At 31.2% G+C, this 13,925-nt stretch overlaps 1 protein-coding gene, 1 non-coding gene and 1 pseudogene across 5 annotated transcripts; 2 read left to right on the top strand and 1 right to left on the bottom strand.

Moving 5' to 3' along the window:
* LOC101257215 (transcription factor GTE6-like) lies at positions 1 to 6,891 on the bottom strand. 4 transcript variants are annotated; one of them, XM_069288674.1, is made up of 10 exons: positions 6,824 to 6,891; positions 6,161 to 6,261; positions 4,612 to 4,728; positions 3,392 to 3,601; positions 2,637 to 2,714; positions 2,309 to 2,533; positions 2,003 to 2,101; positions 1,813 to 1,871; positions 529 to 679; positions 1 to 435 (listed from the first exon to the last, which is right to left on the bottom strand). In XM_069288674.1, exons 3-10 carry the CDS (start codon positions 4,726 to 4,728, stop codon positions 238 to 240), a joined length of 1,137 nt encoding a protein of 378 aa, XP_069144775.1. In that variant the 5' UTR covers positions 6,161 to 6,261; positions 6,824 to 6,891; the 3' UTR covers positions 1 to 237. The 4 variants fall into 4 exon arrangements, with proteins under 4 accessions (XP_069144775.1, XP_019070991.1, XP_019070990.1 ...); XM_019215446.3 differs by lacking the exon at positions 6,824 to 6,891 and adding an exon at positions 2,794 to 2,840 and having other exon boundaries at positions 2,945 to 3,601; XM_019215445.3 differs by lacking the exon at positions 6,824 to 6,891 and having other exon boundaries at positions 2,637 to 2,726; positions 6,161 to 6,267.
* A 115-nt stretch (positions 6,892 to 7,006) lies between these two features.
* LOC108663988 (signal recognition particle 7S RNA) lies at positions 7,007 to 7,310 on the top strand. The gene has a single exon (NR_138590.1).
* On the top strand, positions 8,585 to 8,881 carry LOC108720139 (signal recognition particle 7S RNA pseudogene; annotated as a pseudogene).

The following is a 13,925-nucleotide window of genomic DNA, read 5'->3' as shown; positions in this document are numbered from 1 at the left end:
TTCTACTTTAGTCGATGAGACTTTATATTATAAAGAAATGAAGCATTCAAGAACTTGTATATCTGCAATTGCAGGCCAAGTAAAGATATATCCATAAGGAATTTCCTATACAAAACCTACTTACTACAATGGCTATGTCTGTCCTTTTTGAGGTATTAACAACGATGAAGATAGATCGATTATTGTGTCATCAACGACTCAAAACATTTACACCTCCAGAAGTGATTAGAAGTAAAATCAGGATGGCTTTTTACTCTTTTTCTGGGAAGATTTGGCGAGTGCATCGTAAAATTCTCTTCTACGTTTGTTGTTGTTGTTGTTGTTAAGGAGATTACTGGTATTGATGTTGTTTGTTTTGACGCTCACTGGGCTCTTTCCCTGTGTATGTAGCACGTCCTGTACGAAGAATTTCAACTTCCATAATGTGGACTCACTCTGCATAAAGGTCAATACTTTGTGTCATGTAAAGCAAGAGTAGATTAAGAACTAGAAATGCTGCAAATATGAAATGATAAAACGATCGATGACCTGAGCATTCATATCAAGTTCCACTTCTGTTGCTGTTGGTTGGAAAGTAGGATCATTCTGTGCCACAATCAATAGTGCCTTATTAAGATCGTCAGGAGACAGCTTAGTGAGCGCATTCCCAAGTTGTTTCCTGTCTTCCGTTGAAATCTTTCTGAAATATATATTAGAAACTTAGCGACAAATACTACAGTTAACCTAAAGTCGAATCACATAAAAACTCGCATAGGCAACACACATCTAAGCGAGTCGTTATAGAGGCTAGCCACATTCCATGCCTCCTTGTTAAATCAGGAGCATGAGTGTGACATACTAATGTATCACGTAAGCATATCAATGGCCCAAATTGTACTTGGAGCATTTCCTGTTTGCCTGCTATGTTAGCGTTTCACCTTTCATTCTAAATTCGCTGATTATATGGACTTCTCCTTCTGCTATTAGATAGTTTTTTTAACAAGTAATAACAAGTCTTATAAGAACTTCCATTAAGCCAGTGCATCAGGTGTAATTACAGATGGTGCAAATTCTCTCCTGTGTCTAGTATTATAGCAAGTGCAAATTCTCTACGGTGTCTAGTATTATAGCATCTGGATCTTGTACAATGACGGGTTTGTCCAACATACTAATTTTACCCTCCACATAAGTAAGCCAACCAGAGCCAGGAAGCAAAACAAAAGAAGCTTCATTGTCGAAACCGTGTCATGAGCAAGCAATCACTATTGACTATGATTTCCCAGCCAATGCTTATCCATCTCCTCACTATTGGAAAAAGGTCATCATAGCATAGATTTTTCCTTTTCCATTTGAATTGTCTGTTCTTAATATATTACAATTTACAACCAATTAACAGGCATTACAACTGCTCCCCTCCTATATCCAGGCAAAAGACTCCTAAAATTCATTTCTTCTCCACCTTCCTTCATAAATGGGCCAACCTATAGGCATTAGTTCTATTTATTTCTAGTGTCTGACAGTTTTTGCCAACAAAAAATCATGTTCATGGGGTTTTCACCAATTACTAGCACCATATGCTAGGGAGATTTTCTTTAAAACACTCAAATGTTCAATGAGAAAAAGGGTTGTACTATAGAAACATCTGTCATCTTTCAGGCAAAACAGAGAATTATGGATCATTTTAGGTAATATTTTGGATTCAATCAAAAGAATATCTCGTAACCCATTCAATGAAAGGAAGGACCAGAGTACAAGGTATATTTATAAGCAATCAGCTACTTTAAAATTAATCAATGCACAACTTAACTGAGGAGTAGTTTGTAAAGTTCTAACCTGCATTTCTGAAGCACCAAGTCCCTGAGTTCTTCCAGTTGCATGTCCACCTCATCAAGCTGGAATTCAAAAGATAAATATAAGTTATTATCTACAGGGTGTTAAATTTATTGCGTGAAGAGGAAGATCCATAAATAGTTAGGCCAATATGACTAATGTTTGCGTGTAAAGGATTCTGAGCCTTAACTACCTCAATAGTTAAATCTTTTGCCATTTTTGCATGAGCAGCCTCTTGAGCGAGCTGCATATCCTGTTGGGCTTCTGCTTCCTCTTCCTTTCGCCGTTTTTCCTACGAGCAGTAGTTCTACATATTAATCTCTCAATCATTTACTTGAAAACCCGATTAATATCTTAATCTCATACAAGCATATTCTTGATGAAAAAATCTCATTTAGCATATATCAATAGCCTAGAAGAAAATGGTTCAATTATCTTAGCAATTTCTATGAGATGCTGAAGAAAAATACTATAGATAATACATGGATATGAGTCATACCTCTTCATCAACTTTGGGCAAAAGCTGCAACCATTTCTCCTCGAATTTTCCCAACAAGGTTTTCGCCATTACATGAACGTCATCCCTTTCCTCGTTGTATTTCATCGCATTCTTAAATATTAGCCTCACGTCAGCACATATCTCTCGGACATGCTTATAGCCAGAACCATCCTTTGCTTCCATCTTGTTTTTGATAGTACTGAAGTCCATAGGCTTCTCAATAACCTAGAAATCCCATGATGTATTAGCAGAAATAAAAGGAGCATATGATTCCTAAGAACATCACAGATACAGTAAGTACACAAACAAGAAAATTCAAAGCTTTTACCTCAAAATAATCGTGTAATCCAAGACCCTTGACATCCACAGGTTCCATAAAAGGTTCTGCCCACTTGTGCTGAGTGATCTGACAAATACACTAAGTAATGAGTATAAATAAATTAACTGGAGCAAATCTACATTCGATCTTAAACAAGGTGCATCACCATAATTTGCTCAGATGCCCTACACTTCTTTCTTTTACCATTATTTCCTATAGTAAGAAGAAATAAACTAAAGAAAGTTACAAAGACAGAGAAGGATGAAGGCTAAGATCAGACAAAATACATCTTTCAATGGGTAAATCAGCAAGCTTACTTGCAAAGGAGAGACAGGAAGAGAATGTATAACCAACAGCAGGACAAGTACGTGTACCTCCGTATAAAAAGTAAAAAGAGTAAAACATCATCGGTACCAAAAAGTGAGCAACTGACATGAGGCATTTCGAAACTTTGTATACTCTTACAGGTAACAGGAAATCACAATGACTAAAAAAATACTAGCTTAACCGTATTTAGATCTCTTCAACACTTATCAGAAGCTTCAATGTTTATCAGAAAAAATTCTGTTCTGCAAATTCAGCATGTACCACTATTTAGTATTTACTCAAACCTTTTCTCGCGTTCTTTGCAGTACTGCTTCAGGTTACAAAATAATTACATCTATTGCTAGAAGTTTGAAGGATCACAGCAGTTACAATTTAGTAGCACACAAGCTTTAGACAGGCAAAAAGGTGTCAAGGCACGGAAAAAATAATGAGATTACCTGACGTAATATAGTACCAAATTGGCGCATAAGTTCTTGCATTCTCCTGGAACCAGCTGCTTCTCTACGTGATGCATCCTGCTGCCGCCTTCTAAAGCTAGACATCTGTTTCTCTTTGTCTTTCAGAATAGAGCCACCTCTTGGCGTGTTTGATTGTTTTTTACTAGTATTGGAATAGAAATGCTCAACCTCATTCAGTCTCTGCTCAATCTGTTGATGTAACAAACTTGTGACCAGATTATATTTAAGAGCAAATCATGAAAGCAGAAATACATGAGCTATCAGCGCATAGATGCTGAGAGATAATATCTTTTATATTGCAAATTCTGGGTAATATACAGTTTGTGCGCTGGTAAAACAGAAATAGTTTGATGAGAGTAACAATGCCAAAAGAAATAACATCTGCTGTATTTTTTATGAACTATGGGCAAAAGCTTTTTAACAGAAATAATTTGTCAAAGAGAATTAAGAGTGAAGCTATGAGGTGATCACTTATGAAAGAATTTAGCTTAACAAGCAGCCTTTTCCTGCCTAAGATTGAAAGAAAAAAAAATAGAAACAAGAAAAAGTAAACTATAAAGCAAAAATCCTATATCTTCATTTTGCACGCTCTTGCCAAAGAATCTTGGTGAGTACCCAAGTGTATCTTCTTGCGTGGAGCATACTATCAAAAGAATGTTCTGAATGTTCTTTTTTCTCAATTTTCTTGAAGTAAAAAGGAACTCGAGAGATGCAATGAATAATCTCTTTGCCGTACACTTTCTCCTATAAGAAATGCAGCTTTTGCACATAAAAAATTGTACATACTACAGGCAACCATAATGTCAATCAGAATGAACACTTCTATCAAGTGGACAATTTGAATCGCGTTTCATTTTTCTGAATTGTTAATTGTGTATCATCTAAAACAACAACTTGTACATCAACAAGTTCGGCTATATGGATCAGGCTAACATTATACAAAATTTTAATAACATAGAAATAACAGTTATTTTATTAAATATATATTAATAATTTATCAGAGATAACACGCTACAAATAAGCTAAAAATAGCGTGTTAAGATCATGTAGACAAACAATATGATAATATGAAAAAACAACAATGTAAAGTACAATAGTAAAGGACAATCTCAAAGAATGTTTGAACAGATTTACTATCCATTTGGATGCCAACTAGCATACCACAACCAAGTATACAATTTTCCTCAGCACCAAGTTACCTGATCAACCTTCCCAACCATTTCATCAACACTTCGACCGAAATTTTCAGAAGCAGTAGCATTGTCTTTCTGCTCTTGTATAGGGATGTCAGGAACTAAGCCGTTTAGATTCTCCATCTGATTAAGACATAGCTTTATCTTAGATGAAATTCACTGACTTTGTTTCAGCACAAAAAAAAAAACGCTTAAACCCAAAATCTAGAGAAACTACATCAATTTAATAAGGTCAACAAGATAAACATTAATCACAATAACATTTGCACAACTTCAAAACCTGTCACATTAAATAAGCTAAAACCTCACCCAATTCACAAAATACTCACATAATAGTGGATGTATAAGGAAATTTACATGACTTGAAATTTACACATTCACATTTAATGGTCTAATTTTATTTTTATCTTCTCTATGATAAAAATGTTAGAAAAGCGACCACTTATTATCCTCAAAAGAGAGTAGTACATTGCACAATTTTGCAGCCAATAACGAATGTAAAGTAAATGAAATCCATACTCTTCCCATCAAATACAATTCTTATGCTATTGGTACTAGGACTAGTCCTCTTAAAGCTACATTTCAATGTTCTTTCCTTGTCTTACACTTCTATAAGTTGCATTCAATTTTCTTCAACTCATGTTTCTTGAATTCTCTTAATTTGCTTCTTTCCTTCTTTTTTTATAATGGTAACTGTTAAAGATGTTAAAAATCAGCACCATGAAGTTGCTGCAATTACATCCAAATTACAGCAAAAAGGAACATCCAAATGACTCTTTGTATTTCTGTGTTCAAGTTGATACTTGCGATATTGACTTCTCGTCACTTCTCTCTTATACTCTTCCTGTCAACATTTCTTTTTTCTTGCGTATTCGTCTGTTTTGTTCCTATTTACAGGCAGATGTTGGAAAATAAAAAGATGACCCTAGCTATTGAAGTTCATTATAACCAAAGTTACCAAACTAATGACAACAAATTAACTTTTTTTATTGATTATCAATCAACAAATGGATATATATCAATTTTACAATTGATCAGTGAAAATGTTAAAATAGGTACTCAATCCTACACATAAGATAATTTCGCATTACAAATTGTGCACTTCGCTTCGTACAATAGTTTGTTATGCTGCTTATTTCTGGATTAAAGACCCAGAACCATTGCCTCTTTATTTGAGCTTTTCAGTTTTACTTCAAAATACTGAATTAGACAGTCTTCTTTCGAGTCGAGCATCTATCAGAAACAGACCTTATAATCTCTACCCTACAAAGGTAGATGATACGTCTCCATACATCCTACCCTCTCCAGACCCCGCTCGTGGAACTACACTTTTGGGTATATTATTGTTATTGTTGAATTATACAGTTTCCAGAGCTGATTCAACCCACCCACCACCTAACCACCCACCAAAGCATTACAAAAAAGAACAAAAACCTTTCACAATTTGATAGTTCTACCATTAAAAATCATGGAACAAAGAATTAAGGACTAGGGTTTGTTAAAACATAAAAAGATGAAAACTTTATTATTATATGTATATATGTATTGAACTTACAGCTCGAATTTCGCCGTTCGCCGGAGTAGATCGGAGATAAGCAACAGGTTGTGCCGCCGATGAAGGAGATTGTACTGTTGTCAGCTAATTTTTGAGTATACCTTGGGTTTTGAGATATAGTAAAAAGGATTTAAACTACCATAAAAATAATTATAATTTAAAAAATTACTTTTAATAAATAATTATTAATTTTAGTAATATTTTTTATTTGTCATCATTTATACGAATGTTATGTTAAATCTGTAATACATATGAAAGATAAATTATTTATGCAATAAATAAGTATAATAAATGTATTAAAAGTGATCAAGTAATAAAAAAATATTATCTCTATAAATGATAAATATTTTCTGAATATACCATATTTATGTACGTTTCCCAAAATAATTTAACATAAAAAAATCAAATTCTATTTATAAAATAAATTTGGTAAGAATGTCTTATCGAAACTTTAGAAAGTAAGATCAATAGAGTAATAGTGGGATTGATTATGTTGTATTGGACAACGTAATGAACGATTAAAAACTCTTTAGCTTATATTCGAAGAATGAGAAAAGTGAAAAGAAGAGTGTTGAGATAGATGTGCGAACATACTAAAAAAACATAAGATTAAAAACAAAAATACTTGATACAAATTATAAAGATGAAGAAATGCATAATTACCTCGATGGAAAAAAGCGAGAAATTATCGTTGATGAATTTAAAAAGAAGTATAAATGGTTATGTATCTATGAATTGTTATACCATACAATATTTGTTCTTTTCATAGAATGAACAAGTTTTCCCACATCGTCATATAACAATGAATTTGTCTCCTTTATAATAATGTATAATATTATGTTGTATGTTGAGCTTAGTAACGTGGGCTTGTAATCCAAGTGGAGACATCAAAGTGGTTGAATATTGGGCTTTACCAGAAGGTTGGGCTTGGTGGGCTTAGTTCTGGCCTGCCCTGTCCAAGCACAGAGTAGGATCACGAGGCCCAAATGAAAATATGGGCTTCTTGATTCCTAAAGCGGGGCGGACCGCATGAGGCTGGCTTCACAGAGCAGTGAACAGCTCCCGCTCTGTGCAGTGGAAGGATAATGGGTCGGTGTCTTATCAAGTTCAGTAACGCCTAATGGGTTGCTCCAATAAACAACCACCTTTTTTTTGCCTAATTAGGATTTTCACACAATATTTTCATCAGTGCAATCGAAAATTATATTGTAAGTTTTTAAGTATTCCGTTATTTTATGCATATATATTGAGTACGAAATCTTTTTTTGCCTAATTAGGATTTTCACACAATATTTTCATCAGTGCAATCGAAAATTATATTGTAAGTTCTTAAGTATTCCGTTATTTTATGCATATATATTGAGTACGAAATCTTTGTAAAAAGGTTGATAATTTGAATTCTTTATACAGCCTAATCAGGATTTTCACACAATATTTTCATCAGTGCAATCGAAAATTATATTGTAAGTTCTTAATTATTCCGTTATTTTATGCATATATATATATATATATATTGAATACGAAATCCTTGTAAAAAGGTTGATAATTTGAATTCTTTATACAGCCTAATCAGGATTTTCACACAATATTTTCATCAGTGCAATCGAAAATTATATTGTAAGTTCTTACTTATTCCGTTATTTTATGCACACACACACACATATATATATATATATTGAGTACGAAATCCTTGTAAAAAGATTGATAATTTGAATTCTTTATACATGTGATTCAAATTTGAGATCTTTGATTAAGAACGAAGAAAATGACTCATTCAAACCACATAGGTTGTTGGGATGTAAATCATGAAGCACAACAAAAGTATTGTCATTTAAAAGAAGTTAATATTATTAGATCTTATGCCTCAAAATCACAAAACAAATATATAAGTTTTCTTATGTCTCAAAATCACAAAACAAATATATAAGTTTTCTTCTTTCTACAACGAAGCAAGAAATGATTCAAAACACGAATTTAACATGGGAAATATTAACGGAATTTGGTCCCTCAATTTTAAATAAGTTGGGATCGGCTATATGAATTCTCGTCACTTCATTAAACTCAACTCATGCCATTGTCGTACAAGATAAAATACAACAACGACACACTCAATGTAATTTCACAAGTGAAGTTTGATAATATTAATGTGTACGCAATCTAATCTTTACTTAGTGAGGACAAAAAACCTCTTTCCAATAAGCCCTCAACTCAAGTATAACATCACAAAATTTAAGTATGAAAGCAAAATACAAGAAATAAGCAATTATATGAAACGTACAATTCGTACAAAATGAAAATAAAGTAAGAAATGGTGCAACATTAAACTAAATATAACTCTCTTTATTGCCTCTCATGGAATTTATAATTTTTCCCACATCGCCATATGTTAATGAATTTATAATAATCTATGACACTTTGTTGCACGTCGAGCTTAGTAACGTGGGCTTGTAACCCGGCATTAAGGTGGTAGAATATTGGGCTTAACCAAATGGTTGGGCTTGATGGGCTTATTTCTGGCCTGCCCTATCCAAGCACAGTGTTGGATAATGAGGCCCAAATGTAAGTATGGGCTTCTTGATTCCTAAAGTGGGGCGGATCGCACGAGGCTGGCTTCATAGAGCAGTAAACAGCTCCCGCTCTGTGTAGTGGAAGGATAACGAGTCGGTGTCTATCAAGTCCAGTAAAAGCTTGACGGATTGCTCCAAATAAACCTCCACCTTTTTTGCCCGCCACATATTTTACAACTACTAATATGATTTTGAAGTCGAGGGTCTATTGAAGATGATCTCTCAGATTTTACTCATGAGATTATAATGATTAATGTGACTTGCACTTTCAAGATCCACGTGCTCTTTATCCTTTTTAGATTTCACTCGCGATATTTTACTTTGTAATGAATATATTGTTTTTGTTATAATGTGATTTTGAATGAAAAATATTGAAATTAAATTCGGTTGACCTCTTGCAACTTTACTATATATCAGTTGGGACAAGACAATATTATTTTTTTCTATATAAATGCTTTAACTAATTTTATGACTTCAGCACTATTAGTGTTTACACTATGTGTCCTTTTTTAATTATTATTTTAAATAACCAAAACTTTTTTTAGTGGTTTCTATTTCTGTAATTGGAGAATTATTCATTATTAAGATAGTATGTGGCTTATGATTCATTAAGTCCATAAATACTCCAAATCATTGGTCAAAGATTCAAACTGTGGGACCTTTTTAAAATATTTTTCTTAAATCTTGACATATAAATTATAATATAATACTATGTCCTAAAATATTATACGGGGATAATAATAGTTTAATCTTTAAATTATTAATAAATTTTATCTTGATTTATGTGATATACGATTCAATATGTTTAATTTTCAGTTAATCAATTAAAATGTGTGCTTTTGATACCCCTTCATGTCAAAACGATGTTATAATTAATTATTTATAGAACTATATTATCGTTTACTAAGTAACAAAGCAAGCTAATCCATATATATTTAGTATGAATTTACCCAAAACTAATTAATAAAAAATGCTACTAATACAAATATATAATATGACTTAAAAGATCTACATATACTATATTATAATCGATATATAGAGTCGTAAAAGAACTCAAAAAATAGTAAAATTATGTTCTCAAATCATTGAATCTTTTAAGAAACGTATTATATTTCTAAATAAATAGAACCATCCACTAAAAAAGCAATGTGTGGATATATTTAATTGACTATATTTTATATACTTATTATAATATTATTGAAGTGGTCTCTCACTATTTTAATTTTCATCAATGTTTTTGGCTTTGTGGTAATGTCTAATGTCCCTATCGAAGGTCTCAATAAAGCAACCACTAAAAACATATATACTCAAATGCCTTTTTAACTTTTCTTTACTAGCCTTATAAACATATTAAATGCAATACCAATGTTCCCCACTCAATATCCCAATAATATAATAATCTAGGCAAATTTCGTATCGATAAAATAATAAAGATCATTTAATAATATATCTATTTTAAATTTGTGCTATGTGTAATGTGGATCATAATATCACTTATATATATAAAGACTTATTATATGCATCATGAGAATCCTATATACAGCGTATGTTATATTTAAATCGTTCAATTCGTAAGAAGGTCAAACATGCTTATTTTTTTTTATCACTCTCATTGTTTTGTTTCTTGGACATGTCAATGTGACATAATTCACACACACCATTAATCATTGATATTTGAGATAGTATTAATGTTGTAATTAACAAAGATTTAATGATATAGTAGATAGTGTTGAGATCACTTAAAAAAGATATTATAGACCATTTTACTAATTTTGAGACAAATTGTCTCTTTTGAGATGGAAAGTTGGAAAAAGTGGACAATCAAGATAGGAAATTTAAGGTCTTTATCTATACATGAAGATGATGGAGGAGGAGGACATGTTTTCTCCATCCTCAATCTAGGTGGAGCGTACAAGTTTGACAGAATTTAATAAGTTTTTATCGAATGTTAATTATATACACTTGTCCAAAAATTTACTCGATATGTATATATAATAAACTTTAGTAAGCCATAAACAAGGATTTTGGTTACATTTTCCGCCTAATTCAATAACTTTGATCCACATCCTATATTTGTCATAAGTAATTTATTGAATGCATATAAATCATTAATTTAGAACTTAAACTTAAAAAGCTAAAATTTTGAATATATAAATTTAAAATCGTAAACTCTGTCTTTGCTCCTAAACTTAGTTAAGTTTAGAACCCATATATTAACATTAAACCTTAATTTCGCCTCTTCTCCTGAATTTAAACTCAGAATCCTAAATAAACTTTAAATTCTGGCTCCACCCCTGTACCGTAAGTTCAAATTTAGAATCAATAAATTTCAAATCACGAAGCGGCATCTATACTCAATAAATTAACAGTATGAAGTTCATTGAATAACATTGATTCAAGATCAAATTGGACAAGTGGAAAGTAGAATTGAAGAATTATTGAGAATCTTTAGAGGTGGGAGGGTGGGGCAAATGGAATTAGGGTTTGGTGATCCTGAGCTAAGGGAGAGATTGAAACAGTATATTAGTGGATGTAATAATAATTAATAATATAAGAAGGAGATACATAAGTGCTCATGATATATCTCTTTCTAACCAATAAATTTTTAGAAATTTCAACAAACCAATAAAAAGATTCAAGGTTTTTAACAAGGAAAAACATTTTAATGGACATATATCCATATATATACTTATGTAGTTTAAAGTAATTATATATTCAACCACTAATTAAGAGGTTTCTATTATATATTGAAGAAAGATACACTTAAATATATATATATATTTTTGTTACTCGATGCACTAAACTATAGAGAGAGGCATGCGAGATGAGAAGGAGGTGAATGAGATATATGTATTTGACGTGATTCACATATATTTGAGATGCTAGATACATAGGAGAGTGAAGGACGAGATGAGAAAGAGGTGAGTGAGATTTGTCTATGTATACCAAGTACATGCGAATCCATTGAGATACACTGTATCTAGAACAAATTACACCTAATTTGTTCTCATGTATCTTAGGATACATGTATCTAGACGCACTAAAATCTTATATGATTCGTAATATTGCAAAGTAGACTGTAGTAAGTAGCTCCTAAACTAGTGGAAATTCCGTAAGTTAATTTCCCTTCAAATCATATATGTTGCTTTTTAGGACTCTTCCAAATTACATTATTATGGAGGATCCAATGCACATTCATCCATATTTTGTAAGAGCTCGAGCTACTTGTTGTTTCTGAGAAATCATCATAAATTAGTTGATTCACTACCTGATTATTCATCTTGTTGGTGGAACTTTGAATTCTTCATATTGTATTTCCCCCTATTATATCCTCAACTAAAAATATCGAATCTAGTAGTCTCAACCGATCGATCCAAACCATTTATATATATATATATATATATATATTAATACTTTACCTAAATATCAACGTAGTTGTCAATTGGATTTTTGATCAACCAATAATTGTGATGATCAAACTTAGTGCAAACCAAGATAACAATACTTTGTTTTTCTTATAAAAACATCTTTCTATGGCTCAATAACCCTAAGGTTTTGTGCCCACTACTTATGGATCACTTGAATTAATTAATAATTTACTTTAAAAAGTGTAGATTAATAATTTATTTAGTGTTCGAACTACGTACTACTATATCTTATATCTCAAAAATGCAAGATCCCAAAATAAATAAATTAAAATATATACATAGGAAATATTAATATAATTTGTTTAGCCAAGGTCGATATATAACTAAACTATATTGTCCTTTGGAGAGTGACAAAGGCTAAGTATATAACGTAAAATCATTATCATGAACATTTAGTAGTGTTGACATCACATTCTTTGGTCTATGAACATCAACACTATGTTCGATCCAGGTTTTTTATCGTATATAGTATCAGAGTTTGACTATCCTAATTTTCATTTCTCGATGTTTGAGTTCATTTTATTTTATTCACACTCTAAATGTCTAGTTCTGAGCATATGAAAAGTGTTAAAAGTCCTACATTCGTTGTGGGAGAGAAAATTGGTCTTTTATTTGACATGAAACTAGGATTATACATGTTCGAACATGAATATAATTTATTTAAATATGGAATAATTAAAATTAATCACGTTTATTATCTTTTAATTAATTATCAAACCTTAATTAGAAGAATATTGTTGGATCTTTAAAAATAAAATACTTATATATAATCAAATCTTGCAAAATGTGTCCAAAAGATTCTATGTTATATGTGCTAAATTATGTTGTGAAGTGCAAAGTAGCAAAGTAAAGCTGCCAAATGAATTATATTATAATATTTGCCAGCTGGTTTATTTATAATGTGTTAAATACATGATTAATTAAATTTTTTAATTAAAAAATAATTAAACAAATTTTTAATTATGGCTAAAGATGTCTCCACTTAAATCAGAAAGATTTACAGCTTTTCTCCATCAAAAAACCATTACCGTTTTAGTATTAAGGACAAAAAAATTACGTAATTAGATACAATGGTAGGGTTTTAAATTAATTATTTTTTTTATATTTTTTTTGATAAAGTAATTAATTATTTAATTACGTGTTAATTAAATTAATTAAATTCTCCAACAGTGCTCTGTACCAACTTTGCTTTGCTTCAAGCCACCATCAATTTTTTCTTTTTTGATTCACATATTTTTTTAGCACAATAACACTTACATTTCGTCATAAAAAAATTAATTAAGAATAAATATATAAATTTTGACTTAAAGGTTTCCTTTTTTTTTCAAAGGTGGTTGAATACTTTAAAATTAATATTTATTTATAGTTATTAAAGGGAAATTTAAATGAGTTGTCTTTTTTTGGTTCTTTTTTCTGTGTTTGATATTCATATTAAAGTTCGACTAATTCAGATTCACGCCTAATAAGACCCCCATATGAGAGTAGCGCTTTCTATCAAAAATATTTTCTACATTGAGAATTTGAATTCAAGACCTCTAATTAAAACAGAAACAATCTCATTCTTTACCTCACGTAATTTAATAATTAATGAAATGAGTTGTCATGTGACACATTTGGGGGAAATTGGAAATGCACCTAACTTGCTTTGCTTAGCCAACAATGGAACATTTACAAGGGGATTGTTCTATTTTATTTAATTTATCGTTCGATATTTGTATTGAAATCAAGTAAATTAAAATTTACTTATTGCATGATTTATTATCAGGTCGA

This window comes from Solanum lycopersicum, chromosome 9 (assembly GCF_036512215.1).
Source record: "Solanum lycopersicum chromosome 9, SLM_r2.1".
NCBI classification, from domain to species: Eukaryota; Viridiplantae; Streptophyta; class Magnoliopsida; order Solanales; family Solanaceae; genus Solanum; species Solanum lycopersicum.
The sequence above is the reverse complement of the archived record's forward strand: the minus strand, read 5'-3'. Positions and strand labels throughout refer to the sequence as shown.